Consider the following 26,066-nt stretch of genomic DNA (forward strand, 5'->3'; position numbering starts at 1 on the left):
TATTTCTTGTATCAGCGAGATAAGTCAGAGGGTAAGATATCTATCCTGAAAAGCTGATAATATGATCTGAATCTGTTGCTTCTGGAAATTTATTAATCTGATATCTATTCAGCTGTCAAAATGTTGTTTGTGTGCTTCCTGGAATAGGCACAAAACAATGAACTGCTCAAGCCTGTTACATTACATAGCTAATAGTAGCTTTCAGTTTGCTGATCCAGCTAGCCCAGAAGCATAGGTTTTACAGTTTCAAAGAAATCACAGCCTATTAGTAGCAATTAATTGGCTCTATAAACACTTCCAAAATAGACTTATTGAACAGCATGAAGTGGAAGTTTTCTGCCTCATTTGCTTTTCTTCCCTTATAGTTTATACGAGATGTTTTTGCATTCCAGTCCTCTCACAGGACAGATAATTGAAAACATCTTCCCTACATGGGAGCAATTTCCACTGCTGGAAATGTTAACAAAAAGGAAATTTTAAGAAGCCCAGATGCCATCAGAGCTTTGCAGTGTTTAGCAGACCTTTGGGAAATGATGCCTGAGCTCAGTTTAAATGAGGAAATATTTCAGTTTTAGTGAAAAAGACATGACCACTTGTGCGTGGCAGTTTTTGGCAGGCAGCTGGGCTTCATAAATGCCTTTAAAAAAACCCCAGTATTGATGTAGAGCACAACTTCTGATCCATCCTGACCATACAGAAACCACAGGTGTCAACTCTCTCATGCACTAGCTCTGACTAGAGTTTGCAGCTTAACAAAAGCCCACAAAACAACAGGAGCATTCTCTTTAACAGGACAGCGAGTGATGTTTAAATATCCTTACCGGCGTGGCCTGCAGAGGAGTCAAACTGAATCTCAGGAGGTGTGCTTTCTGCATGTGTAGAAGCTGCTGGTAGTCCCAGGATAAGTTGATCCATGTCGCTTCCCTCTGGTTGCTGCTGATCAGACCCGGCAGCACTGAGAACCAGGAGAGGCTTGCTCTGCTGCCCCACTCCCTCCTTGTGGAAGCTGTGGTACTTTCGATTCTCCTCTCCAAAATGGGGACTAAAAGTCTCGAAGGGTCGGCCCTGCTTGTCAGCTGTTTTCTCCCGGGGCTTTGAATTTTTCTGAGAGAAAGTGCCACCTGCCTTGCCACTGTAGCTGGGCCCATGAGCAGGTAGCGGGCCTTCACTCAGCAGGTTTTTCAACTCTCTCAGACTTCGTTTAGAAATGTCAGGTGCCCCTGTGAAGGACTCTGCAGTACCACTTCCTTGTGTGGTTACAGCACTGCCTAGGGAGCCCGTCTTTGTCACATGAAACTTGACATCTTCCATCCTACCCTGTTCTTTTGGCTTACTCTCTTCCTTCTCACTTCCCTCTCCTCTGCGTGCTGCCTCTGTGCACCCAGCTTTCCTGATGCTCCTCGTGGGCTGCACACCCATGGGCTGCTCTGTTTTAGCTGCTGTATCTATTTCTTCTTGCATTTTTCCTATAATTCTTTTCCCAGTGTCAGAATTTTCCTGGATTGCTTGTGTTTCTCCAGACATGTCTTCTTTCATGTCACTGCCAGTACGGGAACTGTCACGACTCCCTCTGTCTTTTTGTACTGGAGGAAAGCTAGTCAGGTTTTGAAGAGATTGGTTTGATGGTGGTTGTGAGTAACCAGTGGTTCCTTGAAGGGGACAAGGATCTGGGATTTTTGAGGTGTGGGACAGCTCCATCTTCTCATTTTCTAAAGGAGGAATGTACTTTGTAGGACCTTTGACTCCCTTTTTCTTTCTGAAACCACATATATTGTTGCCATCAACTTCATCATTGTCACTTTCAGATGTGTTCTGTAACCAGCAATAAAATATACAACCAAATAACATGCATGAATGAAACAGAACATGGCAATGGAGTACTACCACCAGCTGCATTTACCTTGTAGCATTTCCATTACTTCTTGATGATGGAGGTCTCTGTGGACACTTACTGACCCTCAAATTCTGCTATTTTGATTTTTAAAATTCTCACTAAATTATTTTTCTTATGTTTTAGAATAAAATTGGTGAAAGTGCCTTCATAATATAGTTTTTTAAGAGATTTAGTAGATTAACATATAAGACATTGTACACTGTGTGACATCATTTGTCAAACATGCGCCCTTTAAATGTGAAAAAAAAGTATTATAATAGTTATATTTAAGTATATTCTTTCTTATATTAAAAGCATTTGTATTTATAAAGGAAATGTATTACCCTGAAACAGAACACTGGCAATCCTTATAAGTATGGGGAGTGAAACCTGAAAATAAACAGCTTTAAATGAATTTTAGGATCTAATTTGGCTAAATAACTGAACTTCCAGGGCAGTGGTCAAAAGGACAAACCCATATTTGAATGTGTAAACAGGAAAGAAACAGAAGATTATGTTTACTTTTGTATGTGGCATTGATATGGTTTACATTGTAGTGCTGGGAGCAGATTTTAAAATGGATGTAAACATGTGGAGAAGGTGCATATAGGAGATACAAAAATTAATCTGTTTGCATTATCCCAAAGAATATCAAGAAGTGTCTGGATCATTGTCCCTCCTAAGTATCCTGATCCTACCACAATTGTGATTAATCTGATGGTGACAGGGAAAAGGACAGGAAATCAAAACCAGATACATTCAAATTTTAAAAATTACAGAGATTTTAATATTGTGGGTGATTAATTATTTCACAAACTATCAAGGTATGGATTGAATTCTCCATCTCACAATGTCTTAAAAAAGGTTCCGTAATATGGTTTCACCAAAACATAAATCATTCCATAGCCAATCACAAACTGTTATGTTGCTTATGAGCATGTATTTAAGACTCATAGTTTAACCAACAGTCCTTGGTTTGCTTGAGTTGGGCTGGAATTAACACCTGTAAAAACACTGGGAAATCAAGAGATATCCTCTGAACAAAACCATTCTTTACCTTTTCCACAAAGGAATAATCTGCACTCTCTCCAATTTCTGAATTTCCAGAAGTAGGAATCTGCACAAAAGCAAAGTGAATGCCAGTCGGGATAAGGCAAAAGATATTCCTGTTGGCAGATAAAAGCATGTAGAAGAAAAGACAGCAGCGTCTGATGTGCATGTGGAAGGAAACAGTTACACGGCCTACATAGAGGTTATTAACACCTCCCTTTTTCTATATTATTCCTCCCTATTTTCCCCATTTTCTCATTACGCTATTTTCCATCACTATCTAGTCAAAAAAGACTTATGACTTCTCTCCTAACACAGAGCTCACAGAAATATTCCCTTCCCCTCTCCCCCTTGCTCTAAATTTCTGTGACATGCTGTATTTACAGCTACTCTGGAAGATTGCTGGGGCATTGCGGTGAGTGTGGAAGGCAGCTGGCCACCAGCTCTACAGGGAGAATAAGCCACTCTGTGCCTGAAACTCCCATGCACATATCTTGACAGGGATGTGCTTGTGATGCCCACTCACAATCAAACACTGTTACTGGCTCATTCACAACAGAAATCCTTGCTTACCCCAGCTTTAGCACTCAGTTTTTAATGAACCCATTTCTTCATCTGAAGGCATTGATTTATTCCCATAATACACCCTATAGTACCCCATAAAATAAATCTGGGTGTGTTGCTGATACCTCTACACATTCACCCATGTAGAATAGCGCTAATTCCTACAGCTCTGCATCATTATGGATACAAATATAATGAAGGAACTTTCCTGAATAATGAAGCAGACAAAAACTGCTCATAATGGAGAATTATAATGGACAATTTTGACACCTCCACTAGTAATATGCAAGTGAATGAAGGTGGTGGAGGAACCGGTATCTGCCAAATGGAAAAAACAAATAATTTTTAAATAACATAGGATTCAAATTGAATTTCTAGATGTATAAAATTATTTTTTGAGAGAAAGAAGAGGTTGCCATCATTAAAATATCCTGATCTCCACTTTATGAAGTTTTCAGAATTCTCTTGTTTCTTTTTAATATCTTGAAACCAGTTATATAATCATAACATGACCTGAATTTCTGCTTTATAACGTACTCCCCCTCTCTGTGCTCAAAGATAGCCATTGAAAATTTTAATGTTAAACTAAGATTTTACTTGTTGTCCCTATTGTAGATCTCTGAAAAATGTTCAGTAAAATGACAAGGAAAGATGAACACATCCTTTTTTAGAACACCTGTATACTTGATGTCAAAGACTAGTTCATGTATCAAAAGCAATAAGTCAGAAAACTGCTTGTTCACATAATTAGCCATTCTAAATGGTTTCATGAACACAATGCCATCTCCACATTACAATCCTTACCAAAACAAATTCCTTCTGAATAAAGATGAGCAGGATAAGGACTGATCATTGTAAATTTGTCAATGAAAATACTCATTTGCAATAAAACTCTAATAATGCATCTGCAGTAGTCTGCAAAGGGATTATTTTCCATTAAGAATTTGAGATTATGGTACTGCATTTTGGTCATAGACCTGAAAGAGATACTGCACCCATTGCTCTTAAACAAAAACAGTGATCATTTTTACCTCCAAGTAAACAAAACTTACATTCATAGAGAGAACAACCTATGCATTACTAAAGATCCTCAGCACAAGGCACACTGTGACTTTGTGCAGGAGAATGACTCTTCATTTCTGAATAAACTCAGACATTTATGGACTTTCTTTTACAAATCATTCACTGTATTTTCTGCAGTGAATTAAACAGGGCTAGATTTTTTTGCAAGGTACAAATACAGCATCTCTTCATATTAAAGACAGTCATATGCATGAGTTATGACCCAGCCCTACTTGTCTTGTAGTTTATGTGGTGTCTACCATCAGAAAAGGCCTAGTACCTGGGCACTCAGGAAACAGGACTTACAAATTATCTGTTTAATTTTTTATTTCTACAAGTATTTCCTACAGAAGACAGGGATGATTAAGTAAAATATCAGCTTGAAAGAGTTACAGTGCAAGTGAGATGGATACAGATCATGAATTAATTTCATGGAACTGTGTGTCCTGCTGTGCTGAAAGGAAAAAAAAAAAACAGTCATGGCATTAATATGGCAAAAGTTCTGATTATTTTTTTACATCATTATGACAAAAGTTCTGATTATTTTTTTATATCATTGTTGAATGTTCCTAGGTTTTTGTTGTTGTGTGGCAACAGTAACAGAGGATACTAAAGATACTTGAAAGTTCTTTTAGCCAACATTTGTTTCAGCATCATTCAATTTTTGTTTGCTTGTTTTCAAATATTTACTGTCACTCTAAGTCAGAGGTCTTGAAGTTTAAAAATTTGCTTCTCTTTCTTAGCAAGTAAACACTCGTGTGGTGATTCAAATATTCCTGCCAGAAGGATTAGGTCCAAAATATAAATAGTGCGGGCCACATTATACAACAAATCTGAGATTTAGATTTTTCTTTCTAAAGATGTATCTGATGTTACTTGTCATTGATATGTATTGGTACTTCCCCAAGTTCTGATTTTCATCAAGACTTCTTGCCCCAGTGCTTCAACTCACGCTAGAACACCAATCCCCTTTGCACTGGGCTTTTCGGTAGAGGTGAACCAGTACAAGTCCTACAATAGGCAGGAAGAGTAGGGGTGGATCAGACTTCATTTCCCATTGTGAATAATCTCAGCTCATACAAATAACAGCTGTGCCCGTCTTCACTAGATACGTACTGTGTCACTTCAAGTACACAAGAGTCTGTGACTATCAACAAGCATAAGAGCTACACTTGTGCACTACAGCAGTGTTATTAGGGCACCATGCAGGTAGGAAGAGGAGAGAATAGAGAACAGTATCACCAAGCAAACATTTCAGCACTGTGCAGGTGAAATTGCTTGCTCTACTTAACACAATTACATGTCACTTTTGGCATGCCATCAGGCTTCTACAGCTGGTAGATACACAGAAAACATACATCTAAAGCAGTTCTTCTCAATCAGTTTGTGTTCACTTTTAGGCTTTGTACAAGCTCTGAAGTGGAACATTAAGTATATCATGAAATACAGCACTGCCAAAAGGTAATTCATCTGTAAACCCTCCAATCCACAAGATGAGAGTATTTGGAAATGTGAAGTGTTGCCTTTGGGAGGAATAATAAGTGCTGAGATTTCTGGTGTGTGAAGCACAGGTGAAAATCCAAGGTAATTCTTGAATTTTTGCCTTAAAAGGATTTTATAGGTGACTGAAAAATATTTCTCTAATGTCCTGTGAGGCAACTTCAGAGGCTGCGGAGGGGACCTTCTAATTTTTCTCCTACTTTTTGTTTGTGTCATGACCTCAGGCAAGGCTGCAAACACTGTTGGGGTTTTTAAACCTCTCAAAAACATATTGACAAAAACAGACAGGGAAATGAGAAAAAGAAACTTACACTATAGTATTTGAAAGGGAAACAAGGGAGAAAGGGAGTTATTTAAAAGATTCTTTGAATAACTTTAGATTAATAGCTGCAGAAGGATTTCTATCACAGAAAAAGGTGAAAGAGGCAAGGTGCAACTCTATCAGGAGCTTTTGTATATCTAATCAAGATAACCCAGTGTTCCTGCTACTGGCTACCCAAAAAAGTGACTCAAACACTCAGCAAAATACACTGGGGTCTCAGTCACATTCTCATTTTCTCTTTTGTTCCAGACCATTAACCAATTTTAGCCATTATTTTAATTGATTGTTAAGAGGTCAAATTGTGATGATCCTCCTGAGTTGTTGCTAAAGATTTTTCAAGAACAAAAGATTAATTTTGGAAAGAACATCAAAATGTCAAAATCCGGTATAACTAAGAATTAGAAAAACACGGGAAACTAAAAGACAAAAATACATAAGGCTTGCTTGGCTGAATTTATTTATGAAAAGTTAAACTGCTTCACCTAAGTTTGACTTTTTTTCCTATCATATAAAACAATGTTGCAAAACTGAAACAAAATGTTTTCAATCTAAAAAAATTTAAAATATTGTTCAAGTGATGCGGACATGTGACATTATTCACATTGTTTGACTTTTTTCCAGTTTTATTTCCAAAGTAACATAGTTTTACAAAGTATTTCAATTGCTATGAAACCATAAATGCTGAGGAACTTTTTCTGATCCACTCTGGTTGTTACCAGGTTACCCTTTACAGCTCCCCCAGGTTGGTACAGTCAAGTTTAATTAATCTTGTTGTGTAGTAAAAAATTTTAAAAGCTAAAACTCAAGTCAAGAGGAGATGCTACTTAAGACCTTACACAAACAGTACCCATAAAGCAAGTATGCCCATGTCCAACTGCTTTCCCTGACCCTTCCCCTGACAGATGGAAAGCATTGCCCAGCTGCTCCACCAGTAACCAGGCAGCAAAGGAGCAGAGGATGCAGGAACAAATTATCTACTGCTGGGAATTAATGCAGCTTCACTGGAGTCACTGGAGCTACACCGATTTGTACCAGCAGGGAATTTGGCCATGGAGTTGTATGGAGGACAACATAGACATTTCCAGGCACAGAGAGGGGTTTTGGCTCTTGTTTGCAGTGCTAAAATAATGTGTGCTACAATAAACAGACACCGGTGACTTGTAAGCTAGAGACATGAAGATCACAGCATATTGTCAAGATGTTGCTGTGACTAATTTCTCCCTCAGTGAGTTTGTTTGATGAAGTGGCTCTTGAAGAGTGATTTACTGCTACAAAAACCTCCTAGTGAAGGACCTGCAAGTGGCATAAATATTAGGTACATGTGATTATTTTGCAGTTAGAGAAGCTAAAGCACAAACTTGCCATACGTCACAGGAAGATGTGTGGCAATGTTAGGAGCAGAAGCAAAGTCTCCTTCCTTTTTTGAAACTTTTAAATATACTCAGGATTATTAATGCCTTCATGTGAAAATGAATGGAATGAGTTTAGCTCACAATATCATGTCACTTATTTTCACATCTGACATTTGTCTTTAGCTGCTACTCCCATCCAAAGCCTTCATACTACATATGCAATTATTAGATGAGCTCCTCAAGGTCATTGATTCTCTTGCTGCCTAAAAGCAACAGAGTTGTCCTTGTGGCAAGGTTATTTGCAAATACTTTCTCTTGGACTATGACACCTGCGCCATGTAAAAAGAATCCCTAAAGACAGAGTCTCTAAATTCAGACAGTGATCCTGCTTTCACAGTGATTTGGGACCACAAAAGTACACTGGTGGTGTCATCTTCAATTTGCAGCAGCAGCAAAATGAGATCTAAAAGCAGGCTCCATTTAACGGTTGACTAATCCTCAGGAAGACATTTGTGAGGGAATGGACTTAATGATGTACAAGACTTTTATGTCTAACTTCTATGACTCATTTCATATACAAAGATGGCCTAGGAGGCAGTCAGCGACTCAGAGTAGGTACAACTCTGGCATATAAAGTATCCGTTTTTTCACCTTGATAAAAATGTCTAGTACCTCAGGAAGTCTGCCTGAACCATCACTTCCAAGACACATTACATCTTCCTCAATATTTTTAATGAAACATTTTAATTTCATGTTTTCACAATGACATCTTCTGAACACTACATTTATTTACTTTTTTTTTTTTTTTTTACTTTATTGAAAGTATTTGTTACAACGTCAAGACCAGAAACTGTTTTAAAATGCACTTATATAGAAACTGAGCAGCTCCACTTAGATTGGTAGCCTGACTCAAGAGTGTCACTTTCTCACTCAGGTCAGCCTCTGGTCCACAAATTGTAGTGCTTTCATTTGCATTAATGAAGTCAGTCTGTTTTCCCACAAATATTAATGGGATCAGATTTTAGACCTCTATTCCTGTTACTTTTGATAGACTTACAAATGAAAGACATAGGAAGTTGAAATGTGTTAGTTTGGCTTCCTAAAGCAAATGCATTTTTGGGGGGGTTAAACAAGAAGCCTTTCTTTGACCTGCATTTGCTTCAGAATTAGACCATGCTCAACATATGCACATGAATAGCCTTTCACACAATCCGCAATGAAAGATTTACTTACTTGAAATCTCGAAGTGGATGAGAAAAGTATTTTATATCAATGTATCTGCTCAAAAATCATTCACAGTCAGTCTCTTACCTGCTGAGTAAGATCTTCCTTTTTGTTCATGTCCACTTCATTCTAGTTCAGGTCACCATTAGAAATGGCCTAGTAAAAATCTAGTAGAAAGACATCCCGTATTTATAGGCATAGATACAATAAAGGTTAGTTAAAACAGAATTGCTGTAAAGTTCTTTTCCCAGAAGGCCGTGCAGATGATGAACCATAAAGAGCAACCCCAACATGTCATGGCCAAGAGCACCACTTTCTGGAACAGTGTTAAAGTAGTAAACTGACAAATACACATTATTAGCTGCCTGCCTGCCTGGAAACAAAGACAACTGAATATAAAACTGTTTTGCTCAACTTCCTCACAAAAGGCTTTTGTCCTGTAACAAGCTATTTCTGTTCTGGAATAGAAGCTATTGTTAGGCTCCTTAGAGGTAAAGCCTATATTGGGCATTATAACAACAGTATGTTATTGAGGCACATGGACAGGGATTTGAAAGGCACAGCACACTGCAAGAACAACAGGCAATACTAGTCTGTTATTCTAGGTGCTTGTATGTTGTTAATTAATATTGGTGGATGTGGTTATATTAGAATTGGGGAGAGGGGTCTTTTTTTACATCAGATCTCCAAAAATATTTCAGATTATACAGTTAAGCTTGTCTTTCTTATGCTTTTTTATTTATCAGGTTTAACATGAATTCGAAGGGCTGTGTTTAACTGACATCTCATTCATGTAAGTTCCTTTAGCTGACATAACGTTACAGGATGACCATATTGAGTGTGTTTACAGCAACCCTTCCTGACAACTGACCACTCAATAAACACAAGAAAGCATGATGTTAGGATTGGCATTTAAACCTGTGAAAATGTGAGTTTGGCTTTTTTATATACTTTCAAAAAATAAAAAATTAAAAAATTGATTTTGTTAAAATTATCTCATCAAAATAATGACTATGGGTTAAGAGGTATAGTTCACAACAATCTTAGGCATCTTCAGTGAAATGCATAAATACAGGTGCCCAAGTTCCAAACTGTGATTCTGAAACTCTTTCCTCATCTTGGAGCCACTGAAAGGCCAATAGCTCCTAACTTTGTGGCTCCGTCTGCTCGATTTCACAGAATCATGGAATCACAGAATCATCTAGGTTGGAAAGGACCTTGAAGATCATCTAGTCCAACCGTTAACATAGCACTGACAGTTCCCAACTACACCATATTCCTGAGCGCTATGTCGACCCTACTCTTAAACACCTCCAGGGATGGGGACTCCACCACCTCCCTGGGCAGCCCATTCCAATGCCTAACAACCCGTTCTGTAAAGAAATGCTTCCTAATATCTAGTCTAAACCTTCCCTGGAGCAACTTGAGGCCATTCCCTCTTGTTCTATCACTTATTACTTGGTTAAAGAGACTCATCCCCAGCTCTCTGCAACCTCCTTTCAGGTAGTTGTAGAGGGCAATGAGGTCTCCCCTCAGCCTCCTCTTCTCCAAACTAAACAACCCCAGTTCCCTCAGCCGCTCCTTGTACGACATGTGCTCCAGACCCTTCACCAGCTTCGTTGCCCTTCTCTGGACACGCTCGAGTAATTCAATGTCCTTTTTGTAGTGAGGGGCCCAAAACTGAACACAGTAATCGAGGTGCGGCCTCACCAGTGCCGAGTACAGGGGTAACATCACTTCCCTGTCCCTGCTGGCCATGCTATTTCTGATACAAGCCAGGATGCCATTGGCCTTCTTGGCCACCTGGGCACACTGCTGGCTCATGTTCAGCCGGCTGTCAATCAACACCCCCAGGTCCCTCTCTGACTGGCAGCTCTCCAGCCACTCCTCCCCAAGCCTGTTGCGCTGCTGGGGGTTGTTGTGGCCCAAGTGCAGCACCCGGCACTTGGCCTTATTGAAGCTCATACAGTTGGCCTTAGCCCATTGCTCCAGCCTGTTCAGGTCTCTCTGCAGAGCCTCCCTACCTCAAGCAGATCAACACTCCCACCCAACTTGGTGTCGTCTGCAAAATTACTGACGGTGCATTCGATCCCCTCGTCTAGATCATCAATAAAGATGTTAAACAGGAGTGCCCCCCCACCCCCGGGGGACACCACTTGTGACCGGCCACCAACTGGATTTAACTCCGTTCACCACAACTCTGATTTCTGTAACTGTCCCTGTTCTGAACTGCCCCACTTGTCACAGAGCAGAGCAGGTAACAACTGGTAGTTTATTAGTATTCAAGAAATAGGCCTACTTACAAGACTTGACATTTTGTCAAGCAGACATTAAAAAAAATCAATACCCTGCACACTCTATAGGACTGGGCTCCTGCAAGACCTATAGGATGGAAGTCAGCATTTTGCTTGTAGAATACTTTTTCTAAAAGCGTTACCTTCAGACTGTTATCACACAGGAGTTAACACAATTTCACAGATCCCCTTTTTAGGCAACATACGGAAGACCTATATCTTGCCATGGCAAAGTTGCTTGTCAGTCTACGTTGTGATGGGCTGTGCCAAGAGGAGAACACTTCTGAGCAGAACTACTCAGACCAAATAGTCTGAGAAGCAGAGACCAGACAGAAACAGGTCTTCTGGCTCTCCATTTTGAATGCAAGACTGAACAACTTCAGCTCATATTTTGAAAAAAAAAAAAAATACACTTCAGGTTAAAAATCTCATTCTTCAGAGCAAGAAAAGAATTCTTCACAAGAAGGGTGGTCAAAGTCTGGCATAGGTTGCCCAGAGAGGCTGTGGGATCTCCATCCTTGGAGATATTCAAAACTTGATTGTACAAGGCCCTGAGTAACCTGATACAACTTCAGAGTTGGCCCTGATTTAAATGGCAGATCAAACCTGATGACTACCACACATGCTATTCAGCCTAAATTATTCTGACTCCTTTATATATCTTTTTAATTAACTTCATTACATTTTTGCAAGTACAAAACATCTCCACCATACTTTGTATTCTGTTCTACTTTGTTTTGCTGAACAGAACATTAAGACAAGAAAGAACAACTTGTGTGTAGTTTCTGAGGCACTAGCCTGGCAAACACCATTAGTAATGAATAATGTTTTCATTAGCACTGGAAGGATCAGCTATTTCTATCTCAAGTGCCAATTAGATCCTCCTAAAAACAGTGTTGTTTTGTTTTGTTTTCTGGACAAAGTGAAATAGAGGAGGGAGAGGGTTCTCTGCCAACACGTGCCTGCGAGAGACTGCTGGTTTCAGTATAACTGTGCTGATCAGAGAAGCTGAGAATCTGATCCAGAAACTGGTGGAAGCCCATTTCACATCTACCACAACACACAGTTTACTGCAAAGAGCACCGTGTGTTCAGTAATACTCATCATCTTCCCACCTTTGGCAAATGAGATAAATCAGGCCAAATCTACTGTATCTGCATGAGCAATATTCAAGGTTTTGTAAAGAAACTGGCTTTTATATATGGATTCAGAAAAATATTTTCTGTCAATAAGTTTTTGTAAAAACCTGCTTTCACATAGGTGTGGGAGTATCACTTCATAAAACCAAATCTCTCTATGGTCTTTTCCCCAAAAAAGCTCTAGAGAGGAAGACTTTCTAAGAAGGAGAATTCTATTAGTATCCGATAGAGAGAAGGGAAGATAAAATGAATGGGACCATGTTTATGTTACATAATTCTGTGTGAGAGGCATTTCTGTGAAATGTAAGTGTGTTTTAAAGTACAAAATAGTTTATAATTGTACAGAAGTCTTTTATAACTTTACTTACCTCTGTCCATAGCAAATGACCACTGTTAAATGAAGCAACAGCTTCCAGCATCAAGATGCAAATTAATAGGCCTAGAAAATTAAGGTGGGCAGAAGATTTTGGTGTTGGCCACCAAAGAAAGGGTCAAAGAGGATGGAGTAATGACTACTGCTTGATCAGGGAGGCACCTGCGACAAACATCCGCACCACCCCGATCCCCCTGACCTCAGTTCCTGGCAGATGAATGGGCTGGAGCAAACCTGCCTCTCAGGCTCTTCCTCTTTCAGCTCCTTGTCCCATCTTGCCTCCCCTGGTTTTTTACGGCTTGTACTGGCTACGAAGTCATATTTAACATCGTTATTTGTAAACCCAGTTCCTCAACAGTGCATATCATACAGTCTAATATTTTGATAGGTATATGTTCTTTGTAGCATCACTGGAAAGGGAGCCTCAAAAGAACAGTCCATAAGGGTGTTATCTGGAGAAGCAGAGATTTACACAAAATGATCTTTTTCTTTTAGAAGGTAGAACTGATATCGTGAGTTTGCATAATTATTTAATTTAAATATACTAGGCTTCAACCACAGTTTATCAAATACTAATCTAAAACCCTAGACACTTTCGAAATGTAACACAGACCAAACATCACAAAAATGATCACTTATTACTTTAACTACAGATACTTTATATGCACTGTCTATGATGAATAAGTGGTAATGAGAAAGTGCAAACTGCTCATTATCTCATTAGTCGCTCTTCACCATCTAAAGAACAGATACAGTTTCTCTGATGACAGACACTGCAGCAGACGACTGCTGGAGAGGTGCCAGCCGCCTCCATACATATGACTTCACCACCATCATGGCTTAGAAGTACTTCTGATTCGAGTCAGGGATTTTTTCATGTATTTTCAAAAAAGGAGGTTAAAATGATCACTGCTTTTACTCTCCTCCCATTCAGATTGGTTTTCCAGAAGGGGAAATGTCTATATCCTCTGAATTAACATCATTTTAAGTATCAAAGAATCCGGCCTCTGAGCATCCACCAGGAAACTTTTTTTCTTCTCACTAGTGTAGGTTACCGTCAGCTGTTAATTTCAGTGGGTTCCTTAGACTTTAGAGGACACAGATTTTGTATCTGGGATAGGCCTTTGATAGTGCCTAATGCTTCTCAGGTTGGAGGAAGGAAGAACTACATCCTGTAATCTGCTCATGGGGCTGAAAAATTTCTCAGAAGAATTTTATCACACTTTATAATCACCTAAATTTTCTGGGATGTGGCCACTCCCATTTCTAGTCCTGTCAGGCACACCTATCCACCCTGACTGGCTTCAAAAGTAGCCCTTTCCTTAAAGAATCTGAAGTAGGGAACTAAAGGTTAACAAGGAAAACAGTTCAAATGAAAAATTATTTCCTCCACTTCCAGAAGCCTTAAAAATAAAAGGCCTTTTAAAGACTCATAGTATTCTTACAACATATGGAGATTTCCAAACTGGTGCCAACTGGCTAGTGACAACTAACATCCATGCTACACAGTACTGTGCAGATATACAACCTAAGACAGATTTTGCACGGATCTATCTATCTCAGGAGCTTTTGAGAACAAAGACCCTTGAGCTCCCCAGTTCCAAGGCTGGCAATTACATGGCCAGCAAAAGGAGATATTCACTAAGTCTCTACCTCACCACCATAAATCTATAAAATTCTGTACTAGTACCTAAAGGCTGACATTACAAAGCCAAAGGAGAAATTTGAAGATCAAAATCCCTTCAGAAAAATCTAACCTAATATGTTCCTTTACCAACAGGATATACTTCTGGTTTTACCTCTAACCCTGCGCCTCACCATCATTATTAAACAACACTGTCTTGCACAAAGTGTCTTTTTCTTTGCCATTTCTTCACAGCTGGCATAAAATAGTATTCAGCATCAAGATTTGCAAGAGACTTCATCTAGTTAAATTTCAGTTTATATTGCTACCTAGGAAAATATAAAAATAGAAAAATTATTAGAGCTTGGAGTTGTACTGATCCTTACTCAATTATTGTAGCTATGTTTCTGCTAGTTCATCTTCTACAATTTCATCACACAATTTTCCCACATTCTTGTAAGTGTGCTTTCACTATGCGTGACTGCATTTACCTGGTATCCCCCCTTTGTTGCACAATGCTTCTTTCTTGATTTACACTCCAGTTAAGTAGCTAGTCATGCCACAACGAAGTGTTGCTCACTCCTCTATTTGCAGGTGCCAAAAGGTAGGCAAAATGGTACTTACAGACAAGGATAGGACTGAAAAATTGGCCTAAGATGTATTAGAAGTTAATGAAGTTGACTTTTACATCAATGGCATGTATAAGAAATCTTATCAATGGGAAATAAGCAACTATTTTATACACATAAGAACTACAGTTGTCAGAAAGGTTGATTATTGGAAACTGTAGCACTATTTGTGCTTCAGACGTAGCCTTAACATATGCTCTTCATAATTTCAGAATTAAAATGAAATAACAGACATTATTACATCTTTCCCAGTCTTTTATATATCAAATGTGCAAACAAAATGCAGGGATCTTTCATTTATTTTACTCTTGACAACACATTTAATTCATTTTCTGTACTGGAAGTTTAAAATTACTTTTCAAATTATAAAGAACCACTGATTAGGAGATCATGAAGAGTCTGTCATTCTATGAGTCAAAGTGATACTTCTACACAAACAACCAAGCCCTTGTGGGTTTGTATCATTCCTAATAAGAGGAATCAAATATTTTTTCATCCTTTCCATTGCTTCCTCTGTTTTATTAAGTGACTGGAAATTATTCTGTTTCTTCTGTCTATCGCTTTATTTTTTGCTTTCATTCTCTGCCAAAACTAGAATTTCTCTTCCAGTCTGGAAGATAGTCTACTCTTCATATATTAAATAGAGCCTTGTGCCAAAAGTCTTTCCTCATAGGCCAGCTTTTACTTGCAAGGCATATGCTACTTTCCTTGCTCCTGCATACAGCTGTCACTGCAATAGACTCTATAAAAACAAGTTACAGAATAATGTAAAGGGTTTTAGACAGGCAATGAAGAATATTAAATTGGAACCAAAATAAGACCATATCTAGAACAAGAATTCCTGTGCCCTAGCTCTGCCCAAAACACTGTCCTCCTCCTCCTCCTTTGCCACCACGGTGACAATAAACGCTCACTCCCCTGGCAGTCACACACTGCCACAAGGCCGATGCTGCAGTGGGTGTGCAGCGCTAGAAATTTGTGTCCATGGTTTCCTATGCTTCTTCCAGCATGGCACCAAGTGGGAAGGCTGCCTCACAGCGTGATCCTGCATGCAGCTCATCACTGCTATCCCATGTTGAGGCGTAACCTGTGATGACGTCTAGGGAGGGAGACCAGCAAGCAAGGCACAAGACACTCCTCCCAGTGAACCTTATGGCTGCACCTGGCCCTGCAGACTATCATTAGCAATTAATCTGGATTAAATTAAATCCAAGTAATGCTTGAATTGCTAATCCTGCAAAATACATCATGTGAGCATTAGTACAAGTATTCCAGTTTTACAGCTATCCCTGTAAAGCTGTCTAGCTATGACACAGTCTCAGGTGAACCGGCAGAAGCTGCACAACAGAAAATGCACAACAGAAACACCAACACCATCTTCTGCCACATCTGGGATTTTCCACATTAATTTACCATACAAATTCCTGGAAGATGTAACAGATCTTACCTGAGACATCAACACAGCAGTGTCACAAGCTGATGTGCTGTAACTACAGATCTTTTCAGCCTGCATAAAGTCTTGATAATTCATTCCAGAACCATGTTAATTTGGGAGGCCATGAACCCATGCTAGAAGAAGGTTAGATGGTTACTATTGGTTGTCAGCGTGGACCATGACCAGTGCATCATGATTTGATTCTTGTTACCTCTTGTTACTTGCCACCACCCTCCACAGCTTTTTCTTTTCCATATCCAGTCAGTCTTCAAAAGCCTTTTCACATTTTGTCTACCAAGCCCAGTCTAGCAGAAGAATGGGAAAACTCATTGTCCTCTTACGGCTTCTATGGCCTCCAACCTTTTCTGGCCCTTGCCTTTGTTCACGTCTTCCATGTTCTCCAGGTAAACACAGCAAGATGCCTAAGATGCTTCAATAATTTAATTTTTTCCGGGGTTACCCCTGCCTGCTGGAGAAAGAGGATTAAAATGATGCTTAACACCCTTGGCCTTCCACTTAGACTTAGGAAGGGAGTTTACATGTGCCTCCAACACAGCTTCCAAGTCCTTGGTAAACCAAATAGCAGACTGCAAGCTGCCATTGAAATTCATTAACACTACAATGAGAGGTTCTCATGGCAATACAGTGATAAAAGAAGAAACATCCTTCAAATACAACAAGAACAGACTGATCCAATCTCCTTGCGGTGTGCAAATATTTCAGCCTGCCTGGTAGGTAGCCTGTGAAGTATTTTTGCTGAGGAACTAGCAGCAGTTTCATAGTATGTAATTATGCAAATCACTGAATGATGTATACCATTGGAAAAATAGGAAATTTAGTTTGTAATCTGAGACTATTAACAATATTCATGCAAGTCATTCTCCAGTTCTGAATTTTCTCATTGCCTGTCCAAAAAGTACATATATACATGATCATTAAGGAGAAATTAATTATGTCTGCTACTTTAATTTGTACTTATAAAATGACAAAAGTCAAAGAAATCAAACAAAAAACCTATTTATTTGCCTACGTTATGTACTTGTAACTGCTGTCTTTAGGGTCTTTCTCAGGTAACATCTGGAATCTTAAAACAAACCTAAGGGAAATTATCTTTAAGATTTATTCTGGAACAATTTTTAGCATTCTATAAATGGAATTCTGTATTGAGTGATTATACTTAATTTAAACTTTTGTGGTTCTGCTGATTTAAACTTGACCCCAGCTTTATCAGCCTAATTACCTAGATCTTTTGATGTGTTTGTGTCATTGCACCAGAACTCCAGTACTTATTTTTTATCTCCTCGGTAAATCTGTTCACTACAAAAATAAATTCTCTTTTACACTATGTGCATGCACAGAACACTCTGCTTTACTTGTTGTATTCATATGTACTTACTCCATTTTACCTAGTAGATTATTTGTGCTGTTCAGACTGAACGGAGCATGCACTTTTCATTTGTTCAATAAAGTATACTCATCTAGGATACAGTAGATACGGTTTCAATTCAACTTGTGCCTGAATGGATTTAAATATGCAATTCTACCCTCCATACCTATTCCCTTAACAATCATGTTCCAGTGGTTCAAAGTTGCATCAGGGGAGGTTTAGACAGGACATTAGGAAGCATTTCTTTACTGAGAGGGTGATCAAACACTGGAAGAGGCTTCCTAGAGAGGCAGTCAATGCCCCAAGCCTGTCAGTGTTTAAGAGACATTTGGGCAATGCCCTTAATGACATGCTTTAGCTTTTGGTCAGTCCTGAAGTGGTCAGGCAGTTGGACTAGATGATCATTGTAGGCCTCTTCCAACTATTTCATTCTAGTCTAGGCTAGTCTAAATCAGGCCAACAGCTGCTTCTGCTAAAGGAATACATGACAAAGGTGCTTAATTTTGTTAAAATTGTTCCACTTGAGGTAAACTGATTACAAAATTATTGGATCAGATATAAAGAAGAAATATAGATTAATTCTATATATCACTAATGAGACACTCTTCTAGACAGAGAAAGCACCAAGTTTAATCTCTGCCTTGGTAAAAATTATGTATTTTATGTTGAAGCTGTTTTCTATCTAGCTTTTCTGCCAGACAGGTTTTGAACTCTATTAGGATAGAATAGATAGTGTGGGGTCCCTTCCCTTTGGATGATATTCTTTCAATCCAAGGGGATTACAGTTTGATCTGTCACACCAGCGGGAAACCAGAGATATCTGTAAGATTTCACTGAAATGATTGGGATGACTTTAGTAACTACACTCTAAACCAAACAGTTCAGTATTTTAAATGTATGAAAAACATGCACCAAGGGCCTTTCTCTTCTAGTTTCCATAAGGCTTAGTCTGAGAGAAGCAAGGGCAAAGCAAAAAGTCATTCTATGTTTAGTCATACTTGGACATGTATAGTCTTCAAATGTTTTTCTAATTAGGACAAGAAAACGAAACCAATCATAAGAATGCAGGGAAAAACTGATCACAGCTGTAAGCCTAGTTACATTAGTTTAACCAAAATTAACCTCAAAAATCTAGTTTTTTCTAAGGCTCACTGAAAGCAGAATATGATTCTGATTCGCTTATAGAAAATCAATGGTATCAAACAAATGTCATGTTTTTCTGAATTCCCACAAGCAGTAGTGTAAAGAGATATTATTAACAGCACTCAAGAATATTATGACAAGTGTCACAATAGATTTTGCATTTTCTTGGAGCTTTCATTTAAAAATATATTTCTATCTCATGTTTTCAAGGAAGCCTTGTTTTCAAGGAAGCCTTGAAAACAAGCCAGTACCAGAGGAAACAGTTTTTGTGAGAGTGGTGAAAAGGATTAGTGAAAAGAAAATGTGACTTTCTAGTTAATTAAAATGTGCATCCACAGTCACAATGTTTATCCTTTTCTTATGAATAGCTATGCTTGGGATGTTTTGCAATCAGGAGTTCTTACCGTAATTTTAGAAACAAGTGCCAAAAAACACCCTAAGTCATATAGACACTCAACCTCACCCAAACCACTATGACTGAATGAGCTTGCTTGATTACATGTAAAAAGGTGAAGAATTATACAGCCCATTTACACAAGTTAAATGACAAGGGCACTATGCCTTGTAAAGCACTGTATCAAACAGCTCATCCTATATCAGGTACAGTTTCCATACCGGTTATCCAAAAATGGCCTAAGAAATAGAGCATCTGAAAGTAGGTCTCCATAATGTCTTTTTTTCAAGGTAGGTACCTAAACTCTTCTTGCCTTTATACAACTTTAAAATCACTTTTCCTCTTATAGAAAAGATTCTTTAAAACACATTTCTGACCATGCTCAGCCAGCACTGACTCAATACAGAAGAGGTGAATTGCTCCAAACCACAATACAGACTCTCAAAATCTGAGTCGACTCCATTGTGGCCCCTTAGTGATGGCAGCACTAAGCACACACAAACATGTATGTACACCACTGACTGGGCATGATCATGGCTAAGTCTGCAGCAATGCAGATAGAAAAAGCATAGTTAATGAGGACACAAGGGCGCTGCTACTCTATTAGGCTTTTTCTGTGTGGTTTTCCCTTGTTTCTTCTCTGCAGGCAAAGTATCTACTAAATTCTACTGCCTCCTCCTCCAGCAGTGTTTGAAAATGTTATCAGGTGATTGATGAATCCGACTGAAGCCAGGAGACCTGCATGCAGCTAAACCTAAGAGATTATTTGTCAAACATTTTCTGTATTTTGTATGTTTTAAAAACTTGAAATAGTTCAAAATATATTGATGAAAAAAGACTAGAATAAAAATGAACCTTGTAGAAATTAGACCTTTTCAGTCATTCCATGGAAGTCTCTGGCAGAATAGCCTTCCATGTAATTAGGCAGAAGTGATAAAAGAATACCAAATTCCTAACTTTTCAATCTCAGCTGGTAACAGTCAAATAAATGGAAAATAGTTGTCATGTTCTCTATCTACATTAGGTGGCACCATCCTCACAGATTTATGGTTTACGTCAAAAAGCTGTAAAACATTCATTCTGAAATCGAGTGTGAAATACCTTGATACAGTAGGTACTTAATTTGCAACCAATAGGAACATCTTACACTATTTAGACAAGAAAGAGTAATAGGTTTCAGCATAAAAGATATCTCTATTACTGAAGAAAAGCTACAAGGAATAGCTAGGAGGAAAGTAGAAATACCAAGGGATTTACTAGTAAACCTTGCTCTGTAATAGGCTTAGTATTAAACCTACAATGCACTCTCTATCTCTAAACAGGTTCTGTTCCCAGAAAAATAATATCTAAAACCCACTTATGATTCAGATTTAGCTGGGTTATGATAATTTTCCAGGATCCTTATATTCTTCAGTTATTAATGGAGGAATGTCAAAAAAGTTGGCTGAGGTTGCCAATTCCATTTTGTAACATTTAAGATCAGCCTCTTCTTAAATCACCTACACATTAACAAGGCATGAACTTAGGCATGGACATCCAGTATCTCCAGGTGGAACACCAAAACCAATGGTTATATGTAAGAAGGTTCCCTGCCTCTGAAGAAAAGAAAACTTTGTATATTTTTAAACACTTCTGCAAAATGTTTTCACTCTGATGTACTTCAGTACTTTGGGAACAGTGTTCCAGCTGGCTGTAGTCCTATTTCCATGCCATTAGTCTGCCATCAGAGTTGAAAATCTCATTAGAAAGAAAATCTTACAAGACTTATGACACCAGTGTTCCTGGCCTCAAGGAGAACTCTTGGAAGAGCTGTACTTGAAAGCTCGGGGTTTAGTTTTGCCAAAATTTGAAAAATAAATACAGCTAAACAGATAGAAACAGAATGGGAACTGCCTAAGTATTTCAGGAAATCAGAAGAGATATGACTTTCTAGTTCATTGCTCCATCTCTAGTTTAATACCCTAGGAGCTTATGCAATCAGTTTAAGTAACTTCTCTTTCATGACCTAAGGAGTTAGCGTCAAATTCATAAACTCAAGTAAATGTTATTTGAAATTTTCACACATCTTATTGCTCTTATTGCTGATGATCTTCCGATATCAAATTTCACTTCAGAGAAAGTTCATGTAATTTATCAATGCTCACAGAGACAGGTGACCCAAACAGCCTGTGACTTAAATGGAAGTTAAATAACAAAGTTTTTTTTTAAAATCTCCTGAGGACCCAATATGCAATTTTAGATATCAGGTAAAACCAGCCTCTGAATCCTATTACAACTGTTGCTAGTGGAAGGGCTTTTCATAAGCTTTAAGATTTGATCCAGTAATGTTAAATGTCCTTCCACTCTGTTTATAACCAGAAAAAAAAGCTGTGATAATTTGAAGTTATGATTCAGGGTAGGTGCTTTTGGCAAAAAACATGTTAAGGTATGGAAGACCATAAATACCTAGCCTTAATTTTGTCTTGGGATGTCATCATGCAATGGTCATGCAATTATTATTAAATGTGTCAAAGGTTTTCAGTCCCAGGTAAGACTGGACTGATTACAAGACACACTCACTCTGTTTTCTTTGCTACTTCAGAGCCGAATCAAGGAAGACTGATCTATTTATTTAAAAAAACTTGTCTCAAATAACAGCAACAAAAGTTAGAAGATATGTCAAAGGAACCAAGTATACTTTTTCTATTGCTCTCAAGGAAACTTCATTGGTATCAACATTAAAGAGCTTTCAAAGAACTGCAGCTAAACTTTGCTGAAAATACTTTTAGACATCGAGGGTTACCAGGACACTCTAAAGTGCCTTTCTGACTTCCTTCCTATCTTCTGTAAGGGTCTCTACGGAGCAGATGTAACAGGTTTTTCAGCAATTAATAGGTCAGTTGGAGAATGGAAACATGTAGCTGCCTACTATACAGCATTTATAAAAGTTACAAGTAATCTGGATAAGCTTTCAACAAAGCAAACCACAGTAGTCCTGGAAAACAGAATTACTCCCATACACCTGTGCATATCTTACACACTTACTGAGGTAACAGTACTGTCTGTACCTAGAAGGAGAAGGAAAGAATCAGAGGCTTTTTCTGTAGTGTACTGTTACTGGGACCGCACCTACAACTGCGAAAAAGAGGCTTGGCTATAAAAAACAACCATATGATTTAAAAGTATTTGATCTGTACAGCAGCACATACTGCAGCAGAGAACATAGTGAATGTTTATCATCGTGCTGCAATTCTGCACATTTACTTGAGATGGCTAATATTAGGAGATTCCACAAATGTAATTTATCATTTGCCATACTTGAAGCAAACATCCCTGAGGTTGAAACAGTGAATTAAACACTCATTATCTATAATAACAAAGGAACTGGACAGAGTGAAGTTAAGTGTGCTGTCTCTGATGCTTTATAATACATGTATTTTGCTTTTCTACCCTATCCACTGAAATACCACTGGGTCAAGGCTACACAAACAGATTTATATATTATCATTATTGTTCTTTTAATCAGGCCTGTGAGGATGATTCATACCCTGATAGACCTCCAGACAATGGTATGGAAACATCCATGCACACAACAGATAAATGGACTCAAGGCATATAATGAAATCAGTTTGGGAGGCCCTCTAACAGCATACATGTGGCCCATCACTCTTTCTTGCCAATATTGGCCTATTACAACACTTGTCTTCACCAGTGAGCCTGACATGGGTTTAGTACATGCCAGGTGGCGTTCCACTGAGCAATGTCTTGTCACAGTTCAGTGTTTAGCACAGGGCAGGGACCATTCCTAATAAGTGACTTAGATATGCCAAACCCATTTTTGAAAGGCACAAGAGATTAGACATAAGGGCATGAGTCGTGCAGTTCCAGGTAACTTCAGGATCCATGAGATGCTCTTGATCATGTTCGTATACTAGTTTACATTTAGGCTGACGGGGGAAAAGGAGGTGGAGATGCGATAGCACATAGGAAACTGTAAAATGTTCAACTATAAATGACTCTTCATACTCTAGGCTATGAAATGCCTATGATCTGTGTCATGAGCCTTTGAAATAATTCAGTTGCCAGATTGTTTCCTGCAACTCTAATGATGGTGAGGGACTCGGCCCCCTGTGCCATAGTCCAGAGGTCATTACTTAGCAAATCTTGAGCCTCTGTAAACTTTTTTTAATAAGCTGAATAACATTGACATAGACTGGTAAATAAAGGAATTGTGTAGATGTAATTTCTGACTGATCTTCCTCTCTGTCTTATCAGGCCAGTTCACACCTACCATGCTTCTGCCTTGTCCAAGCTGATTAGTTACTGTATCATAGGCAAGCTCTTCTTTCCTATATTCAGTCCAGAGGCTCAAACTCCCACTTACAAATAGCTCCCTCTGCTACTTTTAATAATGAATGAATACTCTTTGTAGACACCTGCTTGCATCTTCAGCAAGTATCTTACTGTCTTTCCAAATAGGACCTAGAGAGGGTATGGGGAAAGACTCCCTATCTGCTTACATGAACAAGAAGATGTGCCAAATCCCTTAAATAAATAAATAAAGTTAAATAACACCAGAATGAAAGTTTTCTATGTAGACTTAATTCAATGTCTTAATTCAATAAACATCCCAACTTTTCCCTTTAGGTTTCCACAGGTATCTGTTTGTCCCCAGAGAAGGGACAATCTTCAGCATCTTGAGTTCCAACCTCCAGAGACAAATATGTCTGACAACTTTTCTGCTATTTCTTCTTTAAGAATTCCTCTGATTTTACTCCATGCTTTTACTTCCATCATATGTCTCTCCTTCCATAATTCAAGGTACTACAGTCCTTTCCTTGTTCTCCTAGTCCCAGCCTATATTCCCAGCATGTTTGTTCTAGTCTCTTTACCCAGTCATCCCTGTTCTCCCAGGCTCATTTCTGGCCCTAAAACATAGGATCCCACCCTTTCCACAGTCAGTCTCCAGGAAATCTTTAGGCTCTGTTATGCAGCTGTGCATTATTCTTCTCTTTTTTCCCCACAGACCCCATCTCACCAATCTCTTCTTTCTGCAATTCTTTCTTTTTGCAGCTGAGCACTATTCTATGTTACTTCCCCTTCTACGTACAGAAAGCCAGCATAGGGTCAGAAGCAGCTCCAAACATGAAAAGTTTTTCTGAATTCCCCCAAAGTCATTGATTGAAGCATATTTACTCTGTGGGGAAAGTACACATAACACATCTGGTCAGCTAAGGGTAAAGTAACAGCTTAAAGTAACAATGACATTTGCAATGATCTTTAGTTTCTGTAGAAGATATCTAAAAGCCTGAAGTAACAGCTTTCTCACAACTTTCCTGATCCTGTATGAATTGCAATTGACATAATTATTACGACTTTGAAAAAATTTGGGAGTATTTTCACAGGAGTGATGGAAGGCTTATTTTTGACATGAGAGCTATTCCTCTGCCAAACCTAAAATCCCTGCTTCAAAGCAGGTTGTTGCTGGAGAATTTTACAGAAAAGACCTTGAAGTATTAACATGAGCAAAGTGGCACTTTGTTCCTAGGCTCATTCACTGAAGGAGCTGAATTATTTGGCTGAAATATTATGGAATTCATCCAGGGGCACAGGCAGGGTATGAAAAGTTTTGGCTTAAACTCAGTGCTTCAAAAAGGTATAAACAACTAAAACCAGTATTGCAAAATGGGAATGGAGGCTGTCTTCACTGGTGCCTTCAGTGGTGCATAATAAGCGATGCTGCTCACACCATATGTAACAGACACAGAGAGCTCTGAACCCATTTCTTCTCTTTCCATTATTGCAGAAGGGAAAAGGATCTTTTAATAGAAATGCCAGAATAGTTTAAAAGGTCATTAATGACCCATTCTATGTAATATTCACTTATTCTCCACCTAGCATTCCATTTTAATTAAGAGCTCGAGAAGCAGCCAGGAAATAAACATCATCAGAGGGTATTCCAGCATTATTCTCTAGGATATCTCCAAAGCAGGCCTCAGTCCTCCCAACCTGTTAGAGTCAAAGAGGCATGACAAGGAGCAAAATGCATATCAGTCCTTCCTGTATGTGAGCTGAAGTTAACAAGATGTCCATGCCACTATGACTCAGCAACAACAAACCTGCAGTTTCCTGCAGGCTTCGCATTTGACATCAGAATGACTCAACATCCATATGGAGAGCCGAGGAGTCCTTTGCACAGATGCACTAGAGCATCTTTAAAAGAATTTAGGAGAAATAACAACAGTTTTCAAGGTCTCCTTTATTTTATAACTTTTTAAGTTATTGTAGTAACCTTCCTGTGATTGTTTCAACAATGAGATACTGCTGCATGGGGCTTGTTGTGGCTCCACAAGTCTTACAAAACAGTATTGCATCTCCTCCTCTGAAAAGTTCTTATCACACCATATTTTCCACCAAATTTTTTATATTTGGCAATACTCAGATAACTAAACACACAAATATTGTAAGGTAGGAGTCATCACTGAATTCTGCTGAAAAGGAACTGAGCCACATCTTACAGGCTTGGGCATTTTTCATGACTAAGAAAGAGAAGCAGAACACAGTCCACCCAGTGAACAGCCTTCATTCAGCCCCCGACCAACCCCACGCTTCCTAGCACAACCACACAGCAAGCTCAAGGACCTCTAATCCTGAGTGAGTAGTAGGAATGGAAAACAAACGCTAAAATGAGCAAAATCCCTTCACCCATGCTTTGAAAGGAG

At 38.7% G+C, this 26,066-nt stretch overlaps 1 protein-coding gene across 3 annotated transcripts in view; it reads right to left on the minus strand.

Moving 5' to 3' along the window:
• The window catches only part of LGSN (lengsin, lens protein with glutamine synthetase domain), a 71,395-nt gene that overhangs the window by 14,926 nt on the left and 30,403 nt on the right, over positions 1 to 26,066 (minus strand). The window contains exons 1-2 of one of the 3 annotated variants that reach the window (XM_074861799.1): positions 9,035 to 9,064; positions 822 to 1,812 (exon numbers count right to left, since the gene is read on the minus strand). In XM_074861799.1, coding sequence (XP_074717900.1) covers positions 822 to 1,812; positions 9,035 to 9,064 — 1,021 coding nt within the window. Of the gene's footprint in view, positions 1 to 821; positions 1,897 to 9,034; positions 9,065 to 26,066 lie in introns of those variants that run through there. The other 2 variants (XM_074861797.1, XM_074861798.1) reach the window with 2 other exon arrangements.

The sequence above is a fragment of the Strix uralensis genome, chromosome 3, assembly GCF_047716275.1.
Source record: "Strix uralensis isolate ZFMK-TIS-50842 chromosome 3, bStrUra1, whole genome shotgun sequence".
Lineage (NCBI taxonomy): Eukaryota > Metazoa > Chordata > Aves > Strigiformes > Strigidae > Strix > Strix uralensis.